A 22,679-nucleotide genomic window follows, 5' to 3' on the forward strand; every position below is an offset into this window, starting at 1 on the left:
CTGTGCATTCTGTTCATTGTGCAAGTAAAACTGTTACAGGCCAGAATTTTTCAAAAGTCACTTCATTTTGTTTTGTAACTATGAACTAAAGCAATTTATGATGTCATGAGAGCACAGTTTTAACAAAAGAACAGTGATGTTCCATTGATAAATACGCTCAAAAAATGAAATTGGTAAAGAGAGAGTGGGAGAGACAGAGAGAGAGAGAGAGAGAGAGAGAATATACAGGACAATGGAGACGAATACACCATAACAAGAAAGTATTTCAATACCTTAAAAACATGTACAGCTCAACATATTTTCTGTCACAACTCACCCTCTCCTCCTTCAGCTGGTTTTCCATCTTGCTTTTCTTCTGAAATTACATTTTCACTGTCCCTCTCATCACGGACATGTGGTTGTAGCACTTCAGCTGCACCAACATTTTCCAGGGCTGGCAAATCCCTCTTGTTACCTTATTGGGGCAGGGTGAAAAAAATAATAACCTTCATGTGTGGCTAATTTATCTACAAATGTTAATAGAAATCTTGGCTGGTACAATACAAGGGCACAAATTTGCCTAAAATATTAAAGCTTTTTTTTTCAGTCAATCGCAGAAACAATTTTCTAACACTAGAGGGCTTCAATGTCCTTCATAAATTCAAATGCAGTGAATATAAAACTGGTACGCAAGATTTAATGACATATTTTAGCCAGTAGTCTGTAGTTCTATTTTTTCTGTCAATGGATAGCTCTTCTCTATAAATATTAGAGACTCTCCTGTGGTGGGGAAAGTGCTGACACGGATCACCTCCTCTGGCGTCCAGTCGAAGTAGAAATGTTTCCCTTCCTGTGAGGCATTGAAATGACACTTGTTTTCAGAACTTGACTTTGCTGAAATGTAATTCCCAACTTTAAAAAAAAAATTTAGAATGAGATTGTATAAAATCTTTCAGTGGAATATGATGGAATGAAAATTATGGAGAAGTTTCTGTGAAACTTGTCTGGTGAATTACTAAAGAAAACTACCAATTAGAAAGAACAATCCAGATAACCGATGAGGATCAAAACTGACAGACATAAATGGGCATAAAACAAATGACAGACTCAACATACGTGACTAATGCGAGAAATATTATAAAGATGACATAAAATCTCCTTGCATCACAAAATGCTGGAGAACAGTATTAAGAGATATTGCTGTTATACCCTTTTAACAGATTATCACAGTATCTGGGCTGATTCATCTGAATTAAATATTTCTCCCCCCACCTCCACAACTCCAGTTTCTGCTCAGCCACAGGGAGATTAATCAGGCCTTATTAAAGGATGCCATTTTGCTGATGTTAGCTGCATAGCAGAAATTTAAGTCAGCAAATTAAGGTAGAAAACCATCTTTGCTATCAGGTTAACTGATACTAAATACTTCTGGCCAAAGAAAATGTCAGCTATCATTGAGAGGAAATGCCCAATTTTTGCCAAAAATAATTAGATGAATGGATTAATTTGATTATCACAGCCCAAATATGAAACATTGAAAGCCAACATTCAGGCTGCTGCAATTTCTTTTAAATATATTAGTTGATTTCCCACGCCTTTGCATGAAGGGGAGTTAAGAGTGAGTGCAGCTTTCAGTTTAAGGAGAGTTATATATCAGGGAATTCACTGCACCATGGTGGGGAGGGAAAAGGAGTAGGAGTAAGAGTAGTAGTAATCATTGTCAAGTTCCCTACTGTCAACACCAAGGAGGTTGGCACCATTGACCAGAAGCACAACTAGAACAGCCATAACAACATTGTGGTAAAGCAGCAGAGCAGAGGGTGCATGCTCTTGACTTCTCCAAGCCTATTCACCACCTCAAAGGCTCAGGTTAGAGTGTGATGGAATGCTCACCACTCATCTGGCTGGGCACAGTCATAACACAAGAAGTTTGGTAGTACTCAAGCGAAAGAAGTTCACTTGATCGACGTCCCTGCCACAGGACTCAATATCCATCCTCCACCCCACCATTATTGCAATGCGGCTATAGGATGTACAATTTGCAGGATCCACTGCAGCACCCATCAGGGTTTTAGACAGATCTCATCAGATACTGCTTACCATTTTCCAACTCTTTGTTCTTCATGTTTTCTACATTCCCTTCTGGATTATGAATCACTGCATCTTCTCCTCCAGGAACTTTGCCATGGTTATCATTCAACTTTTGCTGATGCAGTTCTACACCAGGTTGAGGTACAGCACCTTGAACGTTCATCTCCGGTGCCATCTTGCCTGGCTGGTCCCTTTGTTTTGAATCAACCGCTGGAGCATCATTGATGTGGTTGACCATTTCTTTTCCCTGCTCTTTTAATCCTGGATTAACCATCTTTTTCTCTTCCAATTCTTTCATCTTTTCATCAAAATTGATTTTCCCCTCTTGTTTTTCATCATTTGGCTGCTTAGCTTTCATTGCCGGGAGCTCCTTTTCATTTGATTCGTCACCATCCTTTCCTTCATCGACAATGACTTCATCATGTGGGATGGGTGGTTCATGTCGATGAGCCTCTCCCACTGGATGAGCAACCCCTGCAAAGAAACATGATGAAAAGAAAAGGCTAGATGCAAATTCTATAGTATTCTTAAGCAAACTATAATAGCAGCTGGAAATCTGGGGTTTTTTTTTAAAAACAGCTGTCACTCAATTATAACTTAAAAAAATGTATTTTATTTTTATTTGGAAGTTATTCACCATTCCACAATTCTTCTCACCATACCATTTCCAAATGACAGACAATGCAGATAAGTTATGACTTATAATAGCTGTATACAATTATGACTTCCAAAAATATTTATGTTTGTGTTCCTGTTTCCGATCAGCCAACATGAAGCTGTAATGTATCAATCACTTGGTCAATACGGGCTCATTGGACTCGAAAGCAAGGTGATTAATTGATTTTATTCCAATAATATTCATAGATCTCGTCCAAGTAGCGACTATCGAGTTCATTGACCCAACAAGCTGGATACTCCCATGAGGTTGCTCAGGGGATCAAAAACCAGCCAGCCAGCATGAAGGACTTAAATAACCAGCTGATAACGTTTTGAAAAAAATATACTAGGCTATTCGATCAGTTTACTTTCTTTCTTTCTTGGATGGACACTCCTTGCTCTTCACACACAAATTGGGGCTTCCATGTGTGCTTGGTTGTTGCACATTGGTGAATATCTGCTGTTTTGCTTGTTTTAATACACCTAATGACATCTATCTGTTTTTCTCATCACACTACTGTCAATTCATTATCGCATTAAAAATATTTAAATGATTTTTTTAATAAAACCTAATTTCTGATTCATCAGTGGCAATAAACATCAACAGGAATTTTGATTTATTCAAGACATTTTCTTTCATTGGGTTATGAGCCTTTTCTCAAGTAATGCCTAATTTTTAAAATTGAAGAGGAATGTCTCTCTCTCTCTCCCAAACACTGAATAAGCGTCATGCTAAAGCTTGGTACTTTCCTACATGAGAGGGGAAAATGGAGAAGAAATGATTGCTGGGCCACTTTTGTAAATCTTCAAGGTCAGCTTGAAGAACACTGATAAAGGAGCAAGGACAGGACAAACAGAGGCTGCCTTGTTCTTCAGTACAGAAATAGAGCAAATACGAATTTGTATTGACACCAGGAGCAAAACAACCAAGCTGTCAGTCTATAAATAGCAAAATCTTCAATTTCAATTCAAAGTGAATTCTCATACAGCCACAACTTGCAGTACCTTGGTTGGGACGATCCAGCTGTACTTCCGCGCCTTTGTCATTACTTTCTTCAGGTGGCTCTATTGGGACCTTTATCTGAGGTTGTTCTACAGCACCCTTCTCTAACTTCAGACGATCTCGATCATCACCAGCTTCTTTAAGTACACTGTTTTGAACTAACAGCACATAACATTCATGTTACTGGGACATTATTGTATTTATAACAACTCTACAGGCAATTTAAATGGTTATTAATACAGAACTGACTAGTGCAAAATCTTTATTTAGCAAGAAGTTATTTTTAGCTGGTGTTTTGAACACATCCGGGGAAATGCTTAGATATTTGGCATTGTTTTTACATTTATTTTTCTATCTTTCTGCATCAGCATAATTCTATTCAATTCCACAAAGTATAACTTGTTCAGATTGGCTTCTGTAAGTGACTCCAGAGAACTTTTGACTCTTAAAATTCCACGCTTAGATTACTAGAAAGTATGGTTGACTATTTTTGCAAACCCAAATCAATGTTCACTTTAAAAGGCGTGCATGCCTTGTGCTGATCTTTACAAAGTGACTAGTTCAGCGTTTGTAAAGTTCTATTTGGGCTCCACCTGCTTTCAGTTAGCTTGTCTGAGCTGAGTTAGCAGTCTTTATTGAGCTGAACTCAGATAGGTCTAGACATAGCAGTGTTAAAACATCAAGACACTAGGTCTGAGGCTGCTCAAATTAATACATTCTATATAACAGAGCCATGATCACTAGTATAAAAGCTGAAAGGCACATTTGACTGTAAAATGAAACTGTGTTCTTAAAAACCGCAATATAATAATTACTGAATTGATGATTAGCTAGAAAATGTTAATTAGTCTCTTTAAAATTATTTCTTATAGAAAAGATATTTCCTAAAATGATCAATAGGTGGCAATGTACACCACTGCAAGCATGGGGTCTCAGCAAATACTATCTGAAATACAACATCTAAATTTCTATCACTGAATATTTAAAACAGAATTAAAAATGTTCAAATCTACAGAAATTTTAGATATGAAACTGTAACTTTAGAATCCTTTTTATCAGCCCTTCAGGGGAGCCATTTAAAAAGAATTGCTGTTCTAATTTGTGCCAACCTGTTCTCTGAAATTTCAATTTTACTTTGACCGGTTGGCAATCAGATTCTTCTCCCCCAATCAGATTGGAAGACAAATGGATTGCCATTCCCTCATGGCTTATTCTCCCATAAGCATCACAGACCACATGTGTAGTACAAACCAGGCTAATGGACCATAGCACAACCATGCACTGGGGAGTTTACTGCATTTCTGATGGTTTCAGGGGCAGGTTTGTCTATTTACTGAAAGTCTGTCCATACACATCCAGCCATGATTTTGGATCCAATATTCTACGTTCAGCTTAGCAAAACCATATCTATTGTAACCCTCCTATGACTTTACTTATAAACCTTTTACTAACTAAATTAACACAATGAAGAAAACAAACAGTTCACTGTTTATTCTCTAGGTATACCATTGGCAATATTTTATGTCATCTATAGTTCTGCTCTGCAAAAAAAGTCACGTCAGGAAAATGCTACCCTTTAACCAGCTGCTCGGGAGGGAGGACTTTCTGCCTATCTCCTCTTACTGAGAAGATTTAATCATAATAGGAACACCATTTTTAAGAAATTATGGCACAAGCCTGCACTATACCTTGTGTGCTAGCCAGTTACATATTTGCCATCAAAATTCACTTTCCAAGGCTGCAATTAGAAAATTACTTCAGCAGATTTTTATTTCAATTGTCAGTCCAGCAGCATTATGCGCTGCATTGATTATTTTTTTTTAAAATGGTGTGCTGTCATGATTTGAGCTACAGAACATTTAAGATTTGGAAATTAAAATCCTGCATAGTTTCTAACATGTCAGCTTTCTCCAAAATTGTAAGCACGCGCAAAGGGGCTGATTTATTTTAAAGAAGTTTTGCTGATAACCGATCACCCTTATCTCCAGCAGAACAAGCCCTTAATTTCAGGATTATTAATACAAACATAACATTAAACTACAGCGAAGGACAAAGTACAAATCTAACAATTTGACTGAATATCTGTAGGTCCATATCTCTCTACAGTCCTACCTTCATAAGCAGTATCATGCAAGTCCTTAAACAGCCACAGATCACTACAATCTTAGAACAAATTAAACAAATATTTCTTTGCTAGTAGCAATATTTTCTACATTGGACAAAGAACTTCATGTTTAAAGCTTTCAGCAATTACTCCTGTGCTTCGTCAGCTCCTTCACCCTGTTCAATACAGAGTATGTATTAAAGTTACATTATTCGTGTTGCTGTGGGATTAGAGAACAGTATTTCAATCTCGTTGAAAGGGCAAATACTTTCAGTGCTGAAGGCTTGAGAAAGTTAGTAGCTATCAGTGAAGTAAACCATGGGAAGAAATGCAGAGAATTTCTATATCACAATAATACAAATTGATTCAGAGAGAATTCTTTCATTTAAAGAAAACATAACTTTTGCTTCACTACGTTCCTTCTATTATACTATTTTACGATTTTACAACAGAAAATAAAAACAAGTCTGAAAGCTGATAAATTTGACAAATCCTTAATCTGTCAAAAAAAGAAAACTAACCAAGTATCAACGTCCGCTCCAAAACTGGTGATTTGGAAATGTGTAATAAAAGGAACAACTAGTATGCATCTACATTAGTTACAGCGTAAACATAGCTGACTCCAAAGTCAGGTTCCCACTAGATTAAGAGCAAAGTAAAATGAGACTTCTTGGAAGTATTAGTTTCACATCACCTCTGGCAGTTCGGGATGCTCAAACATCTTTTCACCAATGCTAAATTTGTACTTTGAATGCAGTGTTAATAAAGTGAGCTTGATGTACTGAACACAACATGATATTTTTTCACTTTTCAAAAGCAAACAGTCACAGGTGAATAGGAAGGTACCAAGAAAAACAGAAATATCTCAAAACGGCAACAGTTGCTAACCAGTTATCAAATGTTTCCATACAATGGAATAATTATCTTCTAAATACTTAAAAGTTATTGAAATGATGTCAAATTCTAGTACGGATTATCATCCCTAATTTTTATGTTGGATTAATGCAGCTTTCAAAAGCAACCCACATGATTATGGCATACATCTATTTACTGAGTGCATTATAAATTCAAAGTTTATTTAAACCATTAAATGGGGACATTAAAAAAAGTAATCTGCCATGTTCATTTTAAAAAAGAAATCTATACAATTACAAAGTACATCACCACATCCTAGTAGAACTGAATTTGGTAGACATCACATCAAGTAAGGGCTAATACTAAAAAAACAAAATAATACTGACAGTTGCCACCAATTGGAGATATTAGGGGTTTATTTTTAAACACTAAAGAATCACTAACCAGTAACAGAGAAAGTCATTCTATTTAGTTTGGCACAGATATACCAAAGGACTTAGGGGTTGAAATTAAAAGCAACTGGCCCAAGGACACACTGATGGATGGCAAAAGAAAGTCTTATAACAAATCTCTGGTCCCAAGTCTAGGAGAATAGCAGATTGAAGTATCAGTGCTATATATCACTGATTGTATATAAACTCTTGATCTAAGGAGCAACACAGAATGGGGAGGGAGGGGTAGACAGGCTTAAAATTTAAAAGCTCCTAATTTGAGGAAAAAAGTTTTTAAAGTTTCAGAACTGCTCAGAATGCAATTAATTTCAAAATAATATTTCTATTAATGTAATGTTATGGAATTAAAAATAAGGGATAATGCTTAGACCCTGAAATATTCACATATCAGTATGTTCATTCACATCAGCTGCCAACAAATCTGAGTATCCCTTTGCAGCCTTTTTGGTTCAGAGGCAGCAATAAAACAGTATATGAAAAAATGTATTTAGTCTGATGAAACTCTAAACAGTCCACTCCCTTTATTTAGTTTGAAAACTATAATGCTGTCTTCAGAGGGCTAAAACAGTTTCCTTTCTGGTAACTGTAAGGAGAAATAATTTGGAATTAAGTAGATTTTTTAAATCCAACTTCAGGACAGCAGTTCAGATTGTTGTGGTGTAATAAAAATGCCTAACAGTGAAGTTCAAATGTGCCAACAGGCCTGCAGGAAAACTGAAATGTGTATTTATTTTTAAACCCCAGTTCTTCCAAGGGAATTTTAATTCCATGACAGAAAAGTATTATTTCTCCTCTATGTCCCTAATTCAAATAATTCTTCCTAGTCTTCACCCATTAATCTTCCTCACTAGCTCAGAAAATGTTTCACTTCTGTGGAAGGGGGAACTCTCCTGATAATTCGATCAAGATTCAGAACTTACTAAGGTGATAATTGCCAGGTGGCAGCACCTGCATAAAGACACAGCATCTTCAATTTCTTTTTACATAAACAGCAGAGGGATTGGAAAATACTGTACTATTCCACCGCAGGGACTGTAGGTTTACATCTACAATACATATGGCTGTTCGCAATTGCAATCATGCCCTCTGAAGGCATGCAGCAGAGATAAAATACTTTCCAAAAGGGGTGATAGGACAGACAGTGAATCACCCTGAACAAGTAAATGCACCTTGCTCGTTCTCAATCGAGGCTAAGAGGCCTAGGTACAGGATCTTACAGCACAGGAGATCATTTGGCACATCAAGCCTGTGCCGTATTTCGAAATAGTTATCCAATTAATCCCAGTTCTTTGTTCTCCCTGCACAGCTGCATTTCAAATATTTATCCAATTCTCTTTTGGAAGTTACTATTGAATCTGCATCCAGCACCCTTTCAAATAATGAACTTCAGGTCATAAATTGCTGCATAATTCGCATCTTTCCCCTCATTATTTTGTCAATTATCTTAAATCTGTCTCCTCTGGTTACCAATCCTCCTTCCGGTGGAAACATTTTCTCCCCATTTAGTTGATCAAAACCCCTCAGAATCTTGAACACTTCTATTAAATCTCCCCATAACCCTTTCGGTACTAAGGAGAACAAAAGTCCTTCATCTCTGATACTACCCTGGTAAATCTTGTTGACATCTTCCCCATACTTGCCAAAAGCGCAGCGCTCAGAATTGGTAACAATTCTCTGGCTGGGGCCAGCCAAGCCAATTATTTATAAAGAGTTAGTACAACTCCCTTGGTTTTGTACTCTATGCCTCTTTGGCTTTATAAATCCTTTGTTTTTCTTTTTAAAAAAAGCTTTAATCAACTTGTCTTGCCACCATCAAAGACGTGTTTGTACATGCCCAGGTCTCTGTCCCTGCATCTCTTAAAAATTGTGCCATTTAGTTTATACAGCCTCTCCTCATCCTTCCTTCCAAAATGCATCACTTCACGCTTCCATGTTAAATTTCATCTGGCATGTGTCTGCCTGTTTCACAAGTCTGTTTGTGTCCTGAGTCTGTTACTCTCCTCCTCACTGTTAATACATTTCCAAGTTTTGTGTCATTTGCAAGCCTTGAAATTTGAACTCAGAGGAGAAAAGATTGTTTTTTATGTTAACTATTTGAAATCAATAAGAAATTTGCATTATATATTACCTTCCAATCTTTGGGATGCACTGAAGTCAGCTGTGGCTCAGTTAAAAGCACTCTCACCTCCCGAGTCAGAAGATTGTAGGTTCAAGTCCAGAAATTGAGCACAAACTTCAAGACTGACACTGCAGTGCAATACTGCGAGAGTTCTGCAGTGTCAGAGGTTCTGCCTTTCAGGTGAGATGTTAAGCCAAGGTGCTGCCTATTCTTTATGCTAGATGTAAAAGATTCCATGGCACTGTTTCGAAGAATAGTAGGGAAGTTATTCCTAGTGCCCTGACCAATATTTATCTCAATAAACATCAGAACAACAGTTTAGCTGGCCATTATCACATTGCTGTTTGTGGGAGCTTACTGTGCACAGACTAGATGCTGTGTTTCCGATATCACAACAGTGACTGCACTTCAAAAGAAGGTACTTCATTGGATGTAAAACACTTTGGGATGCCCTGAGGTTGTGAAAGGCACAACAGTATATAATGGAAGCCTTTCTTTCTTTAAAGTGATTACAATGAATTACTTTTCAAGCATATTCACAATTGTTTTGTGGAGAAACACAACACCAAATTACACATATCATGTCCCCCAGATAGCAAACCAAGATAACTGTCCAGCTAATCTGTTGTAGTGATGTTGATTGAAGGTTGGATGTTGAAGCAGTGCTCAAAGATATTTATGCCCACCTTAACAGGGAGTTAGGGGCCTTGGTTTAACATGTCATCCAAAAGACAGCATCTCTAATCAATGCTGCACCCCCACCCCCAACACCGCAAATAACACAAATAATGCGTCAGTCTAGATAATAAACTCAAATCCTATAGTGGAGCTTAAATTCACAATCTCCTGACTCAGCCACGGCTAAAATGAAATAATTAGAATGTCAGTGCATTGCCCACAGCGCTGAAGCACTGAACTTTCCGCTCATGCTCCCATCAGTCGTTACTCAGTCTCAAGCTCCTTTCAGTTAGCATGTCACTCTAACTACCGGTGTGTTCACTGAGGAAGGAGGGAAATCCATTCAAAAAGGGGTCAGTTTCTGCACTGCCTAACTCATCTGATGGAGATATTCAGAGACTGATCCCTAATGATAATGATAAAATTGCAGGAGTTTCCTTTGAGGACGAGGAAGAGGAATAAGAAAATCAAAATAACTAGAATGCACAAATCACGCCAACTTCCACTATTGTAACTTTTATTTAGAGAAAATACCTCAACCTCCCTGTACTGACAACACAGAAGTCCTTTCAAACATGTGAAGGGTAACCAGCTATATAACATTACTGGTGTGATCACTTTTTTTTAAAAACCTTGTTCTGTTTATATTACTTTCTAAGATTTATTGGAGAAAAATTCTAGAAACCTATTTTTTTAACGCTGTTTTAAGCTGTTTTCTGAAAGATTTTAAGAATATTTAGTAGGCAAAGGGTTAAGCATTAATAGAAAAAGAATTAAAATGCCAAGGCTTCAAGTGAATTAACATGGACAGATTTCAAGGAACTTAAGTGCGCACAAAGCTTAAAACAGTATGAACCACACACTGTTCTGAATCTCAGCCACACACAAAGAGGAACTTCCTGACCAGTCAACCTTTGGCCTTTTCATCAAGTGACGTACATTCAGAATGACATATATGGCTTTCATACACATTCTAACGAGGCCCCCACACTGAAAAAGGGCAGGAATCTACACAAAACCAGAGTTCTTTCTGCATTACAAAACAGAAAGGATGATTAGAACCAAGAAATCCTTCACTATGGTGGATTCCTCTGAGGTGCTGCCTCATAACACATTTGTGGATATAAAAGCTTTCTAAGAATGGATAAGCTGTTCTTAAAACCTATATAATTAAAGATAGGTTTTTGTGGTCTAGAAGGAAACAGGGTATGGCATTGCTTTCAACTCAATATGTCGAAGACACCCACTGCTACCCAACATTGCCTATGCACCTAAGCTTTCCAAGATGTAATTTTAACAAGCTGTTTTCCTCATATTCTGCCAACAACATTTTCCCCCAGAGGGAAGGTGCTCCTCTTGTCTCAAATCTACATACGTGGCAAGGATTCCCAAAGGTACTTTTAGTGAAATCATTTTTCCCTTCCTTAGGCTAGATTCACTAGTATATATGTGGCAACTCACAGGACTTTTACTGGAGTGATGCTGTCCTATATTTTAACCTGCACCAGAGTATACAATTAGTTGATTTTAGTAAGACAGTTCTCATTTATTCTTCTCAGAATACTGCATATCCTAGCTATGCCCTTTTTGGGGGGTATTCAGGCATCAACATAAACAGCCCATCAGATTTGGTTAGCTTCAAAGTTGGCCACTCGTCACGTATCGGCCAAGTCTGCCCCTGAATTACATCGTGGATCAGTTGTACCTAAATCCTGCACTCAGCCAAAGAGTTTACATACATCAGTAATTCAGAAGTAGCAAGGTTTTGTGAATGTTGTTTACATTTTTACTAAGTATAGGCAGTATGAATAGCCCAAGATATATTGAAAAGAGCTCTTTAATCTATAAATTTGTTAAAGGGTTTAACGCCTTTATCAACATGGTGTCTTTTTAAAATTAATAAAGTATTATTTAAGGGTACACTGATGGTTCAGTGCTCAATTTCTAATCAGGCAGTGATGATTCAAGTTCCAGCAGCCATTACCCATGTTCAGATAATCTGCTGTAAGCAAATACCACACTATAGCGTAGGGTTCCATCTGCAAGTGATGCTCAAACTTTGTACCTCCTGATGACATTGTAGAATTTGCAGCCCAGACCTTATCAACCTAATTAGAATGGTATGTACAATGGCAAGGAACCTACATGTTGCAAGTCTGTTGTTACTCAGAGTTGTATGCTATAATACCAAGCAAATATCACTTCACAAAATCAGAATAAGAGCTTCATAATGAGAACATCTGGCTGGTAAGCAAAGCAGTTTAATATCAGGAACAGGTGGATAAAACAAACAGTGTAGAATGGGCTCTGTGTAAATGTTTATTCCCCCTTACAAACTGTCCATAATTCTTTCAATGATCAATTGTGATACTGAAGAAATATGTCTTATAAATTATATACAGATTAGAAATATGAATGAATGCTTTCTAGTGTGCAGTCTGTTCAAACCTGTTCAGTACACGTTTATGTTGGTGAAGGGGCCAACAGGCTTCTATTGTAATAACTTTGTTAAAACAATGAAACCCAGGTGGCAATTTGTTACTCTTAATAGGTACTAAATCTAGCTGACTCTACAGAATTCAGTTTAACGTTATTCAGACCCATTGACCTGTATCTGATTCATGTGCACTCAGGGCAAAAAAAAAAAATCAGACTGTCTCACAGATGACATTCTACCAACGGTGTAAATTAGAACAAACCTGAATGTGGATTTGTGGCATGTTAGATCGTTATACAATACTACTAGAAAAAATGTTGGCAGGACTAGAACAGAATGTGATTTAAATAAAACTATTGATGGTATAATCAATGTAAAAGGAGGCTAACTCGAAGCTTCTTCCTTATCACCTGCAAGTCTTGCTTATCACAAACTTGTGTCCCTGAATAAGTGTTTTTAAACCTGACAGCAGGAGTTGAAAACAAGACAAATAGATGGGATGCTAGTGAAGGTGAATGGGAGAGGGCAATAAATTACATTCAAATCAAACTGGATATAACAGAGTAGCTGTAACACACCCATTTCTTCCCCCCACCCCCACATTCTACACACGATGCAATGCAGTCAGAAAATAAACTTCTGTTTAGAATCCACAATATTTCAAATCTTACGTACAAGAAAAGCTTGTTACACTGCAAGGATATGACAGGTGATAGTTACAAATATGAATTCTTGCAAATGCAGTCATAGACAACCAAAACTCTAAAATTATGAAATTACTAAAATGCTCAATGGTTCTATTACTTCACCTGGGCAATACCAAGGCTTTGGAAAATGTTCAGAACAGAAGAGGGACACCTTAGCTGTCCAGATCGGCTAAAAGGGCTGAGTCCATAATACCTTAAAGCGTGAACACAGGCGATTTGATTGCAGTTGATAAAATGAAAGGACTAGATTATGTACAAGTTGACAAATTATTTCAATTAAATAGGCTGGAGAGGACAAGGAGCATGCATATAAATTATACAAGGGAGCAAATAGTTTAGATATTGGGTGTTCTTCTTTTCACAGAGAACAGCAAACCTATGGAACAAGGCGCTGCCTTGTGTAATGAGTGCTGGTTCCCAGTATATCTTCAAGAAACAGCTGGTCTGGTTCTTGGCAGTGGTGAAGATCACACCAAATAAAAGGTAAGTAGCAAATAATACAATCATGGTGAATGTGGTCTTAAGGATTAGTTTTGATCCTAGAGGAATTTTCCAGTTTTTCCCCCTGAATTGACTTTGGATTTTTAAAATCTTTTTTCCCTCTCCTGGGAGACTTCACAGCACCTAGAGGGTGATGAGTTTCTTGACATGATAAGCAAGGAATCACAACTGTATGGGGCAGGCTGCACCGAACAGCTTTTCTTTCTGTGTGACATTTTCATATGTTTGGTGTCAAAGTGAATCTCTGGTAAGGATCGTGAAAATATATGCAGTTTCCTTAAAATTAAACTACAAAGGCAGCAACAGCTTAAAGACCACAGAAATCACAGATGCCAAGTAATAACAAGGTATGCAAACGAAGCTACTTAGCATCAAGGAAATGAACAGTAACAACAGGTGGTTGATTTCTGTTATAATTTAGGACAAAGGAAATACTGCAACTGTGAGGGCCCAACATGAACTGTATCAAAGAATGGTTCATTATGAATGAATTCTGCAAGTGTACAAAGCTCCTTCATTTTGCTTAGAATGTAGCCTCATGGCTGCACCACTAAAAGGATAACAAAGGAATTTTAAATGTGGAATTTACCCCAAACCACCTGTTATCTTCTTGAATATTTGCCTCTCTAACAGCATCTTATGATTCATCAGCATAGAGTAAAAGCAGTGCACAGCTGGTTAGTAGTTAAGCAGAATAAATGCATGGTTTAATAAGAAAAGGAAAAAATACAAAAGGTGCATAAATACCTGGAATTAATGTCAGGCCCCAACATAGATACAAATTCAAAACTATACCTTGAACATCTCTGCAGGTCATCCTTTAAATATAGATTTACAAGGTTGTTTTCCCTCATTCATGAAAATGGCCACTGTTTTGTCTATGTGATTTGACTCCAGACAAGGACTGGTAATGAAGAACGTTGGTGTGATGTAATAGAAAGTAGCTATCCACCACCAGAGATGAAAAATTACAGAAAAATAACCTGCCCGTTCTGAAATAATGGGGTGTAGTTTCCAAGTACATCATTGTTAGAAAATATAAGGGACAAAGTATACAAGTATAAAACAGTAATTTTTAGACCACATATAGGAATAAATATTGATGATAGTTGAACGTTATACAAGTGCACTGTTACTCCAATGGTTAGAAAATTAAGTGCATTTTTAATTACCACATATTTTACATTTTTTTTCAATCCAATGGGCAACAGTTTATTACATAATACCAGCTAGTATTACACTGCAATTTTCTTTATATTTAAATGATACTGGGGAACAGTGTCCCTTGATTTTGGCATGTGTTTTCATAGGCTTACAACCTGTGCCTTTCACATCTGTCACGTAGTCTATGTTCTAAAGCTGTAATCTCAACAAGTACCACTCAATGCCTGTAGATGCCAATTAGGAGACAGCTGCAGCAATTACTGGCTGACACATGCCAACTCTTCAACAGTTACATGTGTGTTCTGGTCCAAATAAGGTAATTTTTTCCTTATCCTGCCTGTACTCCTATTATCTCCAATGGGAAAACAAATTTGGGCGGGTGCTAACAGCCTGTGTTTATGCCGATAACTAGGGAAACATAAATGTTTACTCCAGGTAACCCTCAACCCCGAAATGAAAATTTGCATTACTATCTCTGCTGGGAAATTCAGATCTGGCAGGTACCAGTGACTGTATTCCACATAACTACAGTATAAACTGTAAACAACATTTTTAATCGAGACATGCATGTCTGCCATAGCATAAATGCAAAGCTTCCAGGCAATGGGGGAAGTGATAGTACAGATATTGTTGGGTTAAACAAAAAAAAATGGCCAATATGTTTCCTTGGTTGCAAAACGTGAACTGAAACCAATTTACATTCCTAATAAAGTTTCCAAAAAGATTTTTATATTAAGGTTTCTGTAATCTTGATCATAGTACAATTATAATTAAAATCCACGGATTGCTGGATTAAGAGCAGCATGAAATGAGGACATTCCAAGACACAGGATTATCGTGCAACTCTGATCTTAATGCAAGCTTATATATTACTTGCGTGTTAAAATTTTGGATCATTAATATAAATTTGACATTTCTAAACCAAAGTCTTCGATTCTTCCAATGAAAAATATTTAGGTTTATTCCTGAAATTTGTAGCCCATTACAAGAAACCAGATAAATTGTTAGCCATAGACACTGCACAACAGTAACATGGGAAATGCTAGCAGGTTTTAATAAACTTAATTTAAATTTTAGATTGTAAATTAGACTTTTTGGTTAAAGAATATGCTTTAGGCACTCAAAGCCATCACTATTTATATCAAGGATATTAAACCATTTTTTAAAAATCCTTTAAAAATGTATAAACTGTACTGTGACTGTACAAATTTCTCTCAAGCTAGCCATTTCCGCAGCAGGATGTAGAATTAAAGGGAGCAAGAGGATATGAAATTAACATATTCTCAGAGTTTAAATGATCTTCAAGGAGCTATATTCATCTTATATGAAACAATCTGAGTTGGAATGCACAATAATTATGGTAATCTAACAATCACCCTGGAGGTTGTTTTGTATAATGCTGGCAAAATAGTGTAGCACTTAAGACTTTATGAGTGGTGTCAGGTTTTACAAGCTGAGTGTGTTGGGCTATAAAACCTGTGTTCCCCTGGAATTACAATCAGCCAATTCTCACAGGCTAAGCAAATTCCAGAAGCAGTGGTTTACAAACACACACGCACCATGTACTTGAGGGCTGTTTCAGTATTGTTTACCGGCTTGTGCGCAGATCTCAAATTAATATTATAAACAGACATAAAAAAATTGTTACCAAGTATAATAAAAGTTTTGATATTTATCAGAGGCCTAACTTCTGAATTTTTGCTTCATACACTTCCAGTTTTATACTTGCAGAGCATTAGGAAATATTAGAATAACCTTTGTAGATGTGGCAAAACATACATATTTAGAGAGCCATAAAGAAGTTTGGGCTTGAAAAGTAACTATCTTTTGGATAATATTAAGGGGTAGTAGGTCTCTTATTGGGGTAACCACAGTGCAATAGTATGAATAAGGACTAAAAGTAGAACAGCTACCTCTTGTGGAGCTGTAGTAAAGTTGTAGGTGAACAGCCTCAATGTCACCGTAGGTCGGATAATGTACTAGTCCAACTCTAAACCTTCATACAAAAGCAAAATATTGCAGATGATGGAAACCTGAAATAGACACAGAAAATGCTAGAAATTCTCAGCAGGTCTGATAGCATCTGTGGAGAGAGAAACAGAGTTAACATTTCAGGTTGATGACCTATGAACTGGGAAAAGTAATAGATTTTAAGCAAGTGAAGGGGAGAGGGCGGAAAAAAAACAAAGGGAAGGTCTCTGATAGGGTGGAAGGCAGGAGAGATTAAATGACAAAACGTTGATATTGCAAGGCCAAAGGGAGTGGTAATGGGACATGTAAAAAAAAAGATATGTCTAGGGGAGGTGTGAATGGCAAAATCGTGAACAGCTGCCATCCAAAAGCAAAAAAAGAGAAAAACAAGAGAGAAAGACCAAAATCAACAAACACAATAGGGGCCAATATTACAATCTGAAATTGTTGAACTCAGCGTTAAGCCAGGAAGCTTCTGAGGTGCCTAATAGAAAGCTGAGATGCTGTTCCCTCTCGTTTAGGCAGAGCAGTAGGCCAATTGCAGAGAGGCCAGAGTGGGAGCAGGATGGAGAATTAAAATAAACCATCATGTCTGCCACTATACTAGACAGTATAAACATCAGCAAGACATGGTGAATAAAGGAACACTTTGTCATGGCTATTAAGAACTTAAATATCTTCAGGAAGGATAAGAATATAAATGATTAAAAATTAACTGTCCATTAAGATTTGTACTAAATAAAGTGAAAGTGAATGCTCCAGAAATATTCAGTTTTTTGAAAAATCCCTTTAAAGACCCGACACCAAATCCAAAAATGTGTTTTCTTATCATTAGTGCTGTGATTTATTTTTCCTTTTTGCTCTCGACTTAATTTGTACTTTATAATATTCGGCACTAGCAATGAACCAACAGGTGCTACATTAAAGAAGTCTATTTTGAATGCTGAAAGCATCTCAGTACAACGTGGTTCAATAATCATAGAACACCTCAGTGTAGTGAATGATATGCTTAAGTCATTCAAATGAAAGTGGGTGATTTTTTCAGTAGGCTAATACTTCAAAAAAGTTAACCATTTTACCAAAAAGTATGTGTTACATTCCTTTCCACGTGAAGAGATTAATGCCAGGAATGGGTTCAAAGGGCTTGTGAAAGACACCAGGGCCCATTCATAGTTTCGGGTTGGTAGTTTCATTTTTGTTAAGGTCATAGTTTCAACAGCTCGTTTTATGAATGAGATTTCAGTGTTTTGGCCCTGTTTATGTTACTCTAGCAGTGCTCCCTGTTTTGGTTCACAGTACTTTCCACATGCTCTTTTACGTGCATTTTTCAGAGGCAAAAGCTTCTGCACCGTGTATTCTGTGCACGGCTCCCTAAGGTTCCTGGGTGAATGGGACTGGGACATCGGCAGCTATGAAATCTGGCAACAAATCTCCCCCGTATAACTTTTTTGCCTGCTAAAGCGCAAGAGTTTAAATTCAAATGATTTTATGTTTCAACAAAATAAATTAATTCTATATTCATTAAAATAGGTTTTCTGCACATTCACGGAAATAGATTCGCTATTCGCTAGACTAGCCTACTACTTCAGCACAAATTTATTCATCACTTATGCAAAATACTTCCTCTATAGTAGAGATCCATCCATTGATTTTTTTTTACTGGTTTTCCTTCATACGCTAGGTATAATTTCTCCTCACCAAGATACTCTGGGCAAACTAAATGCATTACGAATACAATTCATAAGATTACTTCAACAGCATTCAAAAGCATAATTAGAAGTTGCTTATTAATATTCCAAAGTACAGTATAATAGGCAACTGTAATTCATATTCAAATCTAGATATTCGCAGTTGAAAGTTTTGTTGGTTTTCAGCAAGTTACTAGTCACGAAACTTCATAAATAAGTCCAGCTCAAAGGAGAAAACATTGTAAGGAGATTTGTCCATATCTTTGCCAAGAGTTCCTGCCTCCCATTAACTAATAATTATCAACAGACAATCAAATTTATCTGAACGTCTAAATACCAGATTAGCTTTGGATTTTACTGCAGGCTATTATTTAACCATTAAGATTAGACATACATCTACAAACAAATTACTAGATATGTACAAATAAAAAAATAATAGACAGACAATATGCAGAAGTACTGAGTTGTACATGAGTCATAATCTGATTCTCCTTGTTTATATGCCAAAGTGCTGAAAAATTTTACACTACTGTGAATGAAGTTCATTACCCTGCAAGGCATAGCTTCCGTTCAGCACCAGAATTACTCCAAGTATTCATTGTCACAAAGAATTTAAAATTTCACAAGGAGAAATAGACAACATGGCAATACTTTCCTCACTGTTTGTAACTGTAAACTCTTCAACATTTTACTGTCTTGCACAGGTTATCAATTAACCATAATTTACTTTGAAGTATGACTTGCATCAATAACTCCTAGTACAAAAGATCAGGGTAGCTAATGCTAAATAATAAACAGCCTTTCAGGTATTTGTAATACCTTCTATTTACTGCAGTTTGGCTGAGTGCCTTCTGTTGCAGGCTGCCTGAGAATCAATTTATACCTTGTGATGGATGGTGCCAAATTCTATCAATTCCTGGTAAATGCTCATTTAGCCTGTTCCTTTTATTCCATTCCTGTTGGCGCAAAGTATATGCTCTGAACTCCTTGTGGAAATGCAAAGACCTCAACATGCAGAATCACTGACAACATGCAAGGAAAACCTTGTGAAGTATAATCTTATTGTGGATTTGCTTTTACTGAGCCCAAATCCACCCAAATGTTACACAATCAAGGCTCTAGAAACACAGCAGCACAAGAGCTCAAGCTCCAGGGACATCAGAGCACACCAGAGGTTGTAGTAACTTACCTTGGTGTTTCTGAGCACTCTCTACGCATCCTTCTCTGGCCACCTGCATACTACAGTTTCCCCCTATAACTGGTGGAACATTGTGCATAACTGTAGCTGAAGTCATGACAAGTTCAAGTTAATCGGCTTTTCAACTGTAAGTTTCTTTTTGCATGCCATACATGAGGCCATTGGGTTTCAATTTTCACAGAAAAACAAACCGAATTGTGGAATGTGATCCCTAAACACAAATAAAAATCCTGAATTCCAATGAGAAAAAAAAGAGCCATTTAACTTATTTAGTTGACTTTAGGTCTTTTTACACAGGCGCATTTTTTAGCTTTACTTTCTTTTTGATTTTGAAGCAGTGTTAGCTTTTATTTTTGAAGCTGTTTGTCAGCATTTCTGAACTTTGTAGTGTTTTCTGTATAAGGAGTTCATAAGTTAGATAAAAGTTCAGCAGAGACTTTATTTTGTGTAACTTTACACCTGCAAACCAAAATTAGAATTCTTATCCAATAGCATTTTACAGTCATTAACTAACAACAGTTCTAGTGTGATTTTTACAAAGAATCTGTTCCTGTTGAGAGTTCCAGTCTGAGCTGGTGACAACTAGTTCACATCACTTAATGCACTGGCTTGTTGTGAACTATTATCAACTTCAGTTTACAGCACAGATAAAGGGTCTTCAATTATCAGATTTCACGATTGTTTAAGAGCTTGCATTAAAATTTTTATCCAGCTAAAAATCAAAAATGTGCTTGAACACATTGAAAAACCTGAATACCAGACTAAGGTTCAACAAAATATTCTGGATTTGTTTTTGTTTGCTCTTATTAGTGAAGCTGCGATAGACTCAATGTATGTCTTGGAAATATAGGAAAACATTTCAGAAAATGTTAAGTATTAATTACATCAAGTATTACTATATTTTTTTAAACATGGGTTGAGGCCTCGTGTAGGATTCTGGTAGTTCCATACCAAATAATATAAAAATAACAATTTGCATCACTAAAAATGAATACTGGGATACATGAAACACTCCTTAATTTTAATAAAGTATCACTGCTAGTAATTCTGTGACTTTGAAATAGTGTACTACACAATATTGCAAAAGAATGCTTAATGAAAAATAAAACACAGAAGCTTTCCCATTACTTTTCTTTTATTCATTCATGGGATGTGACCATTGCTGGCAAGGCTAGCATTCATTGCCCATCCCTAACTGCCCTTGGAAATCTCAGAATAATAAGTCCAGTATGAGAAACAGTATTTTGCTGGCATCACAGAATTAAACAGTTAAGTAGAGATGCCAAAGAATTAGCTGACTGTTATCAATATATTTTCTCTAATCCTCATCCCATCTAACTCCATGCAAATACTACTGTCACTTTCTGCTTTGGATTATTTTCTTCCGTTTCTTTCTTCAGAACAAAAACGTTTTCTCTTATTGTGGATTGCTTAGCAGCATATCTCAGAATACAGGAAGGTTTGTGTTAGCACTTTTTCCCTTAATGTGTCTCCTTGATTCCATTCTTTGGAAAAGGAAAGAGAATGGAAAGACAGATAGATAATACCCATCTCCCTCTCCTTTTCCCATGACACCTTCCTATGCAAGCAGGAGATGCAACACCTGCCCTTTCACTCCTTTCTATCAACTGTTCAGGGCCCCAAACACTCCTGCAATGTGATTTACTCATACTTATTTCAATTTTGCATATTGTGTTCACTGCTACATTGGCAGACCAGATGCAGATTGGGTGATCATTTTGCTGAATACCTCTGTTCTGTTTGCAGACATGACCCCAAGCTTCTGATTTCTTGCCATTTTAATTCTCCACCCTACTCCCATTAGCTCTTTGCCCTCTCCCTCATAGACTGCTCCAATGAAGCTAAACAGAAACTTGAGGAACAGCAACCAATTTTTCAATTAGGTACTTTGCAACTTTCCAGAGTCAACAGAGTTCAACAATTCCAGATCATAACCACTGCTCCCATTTCCTCAAGTCAACAGGTGCTGATAAATGATTCTACTGATGTAATTTACAGCTCCTCTAAACCCATCTTTTATTTTTGCACTTTCCTTTTCCCGTTACCATCCCTTTTTGCCTTGTACCATTATTCCTTTTATTAATTAATCACTCTTGCCTTTCACCTCATCACAAACCTTCCCTCTTGTTATTTCCTCCCCCTATCCTCACCCAATCTTTCCCTGCTCCTGTATTTACTTAATACCTCTTACATCTGTAACATTTTCTAATTTTGACGAAAGATCAGCAAAATGAATTCTTAACTCTGTTTCTGTCTTCACAAATGGTGCCTGACCTACTGAGTATTTCCTGCATTTGTATTTCAGGTTATGCATTGCTCTGGCATATGGAACATGGGAAATGGAACATCCTTGGCACTGCATGGCATCAAATGGTCAACTAATGAAACTCACCTGACTGATACAGCACTCTTCACACAACCCTTTCACTACAATGATTGATGAAAGAGTTTGATTGAAGATTCAATGCTACACCACAGTTGGGTTACTAGTATGATCGATATGTTCCTCCCATTTCCACTTTTGATTTAGGAGGAAAAGAAAAAGTATCAGATGTCGACACAAACCCACTGAATGTCTGTGAGCTAGAAAAGGAGTTCTACTCTGTTGTCAAATTCTAAATGCCCCCAATAAAGTTAGAAATGTCTCATTAAAAAAAAATTAATATCGTAAAATTTCCACACTCCAGATGTAGTTTGGGAATTTTATCTCAACTTCATTAAATGCGTCCTGAAATGTTTTATAAAATCAATACGTATGGTTAGAGAAGACTGACTTTGATAGTTCACAGCTTAAACTTCCAAACAATGCCTCCAAATCTTTGATAAGCTTTTGTATTGAAAACAATAAGTTAAGTAGTGAATGGCGAGATCTTACAGAACCACAAGGGAGAGATGAAGACTAGCACTCAAAAATTACATCAATTTCGAGAGAAAATGACCTGTAGTGACCAATGTAATCAACTTTGTGTACTGAATTTTTCAGTTGTAACATCCTGCCAATTCCCATGTACTGCTACATTGACAGTTTTAACATAATCTGTTCCTAAGAAATTG

The 22,679-nt window shown here is 36.8% G+C and overlaps 1 protein-coding gene across 1 annotated transcript in view; it reads right to left on the reverse strand.

Annotated features, from left to right (window-relative positions):
• slc38a10 (solute carrier family 38 member 10) overlaps positions 1–22,679 on the reverse strand; it is a 122,123-nt gene that overhangs the window by 5,330 nt on the left and 94,114 nt on the right. The window contains exons 12-14 of the mRNA XM_078571019.1: positions 3,733–3,888; positions 2,080–2,544; positions 317–454 (exon numbers count right to left, since the gene is read on the reverse strand). Coding sequence (XP_078427145.1) covers positions 317–454; positions 2,080–2,544; positions 3,733–3,888 — 759 coding nt within the window. The remainder of the gene's footprint in view (positions 1–316; positions 455–2,079; positions 2,545–3,732; positions 3,889–22,679) is intronic.

Source organism: Cetorhinus maximus, chromosome 24, assembly GCF_964194155.1.
Source record: "Cetorhinus maximus chromosome 24, sCetMax3.hap1.1, whole genome shotgun sequence".
In the NCBI taxonomy this organism is placed as follows: domain Eukaryota; kingdom Metazoa; phylum Chordata; class Chondrichthyes; order Lamniformes; family Cetorhinidae; genus Cetorhinus; species Cetorhinus maximus.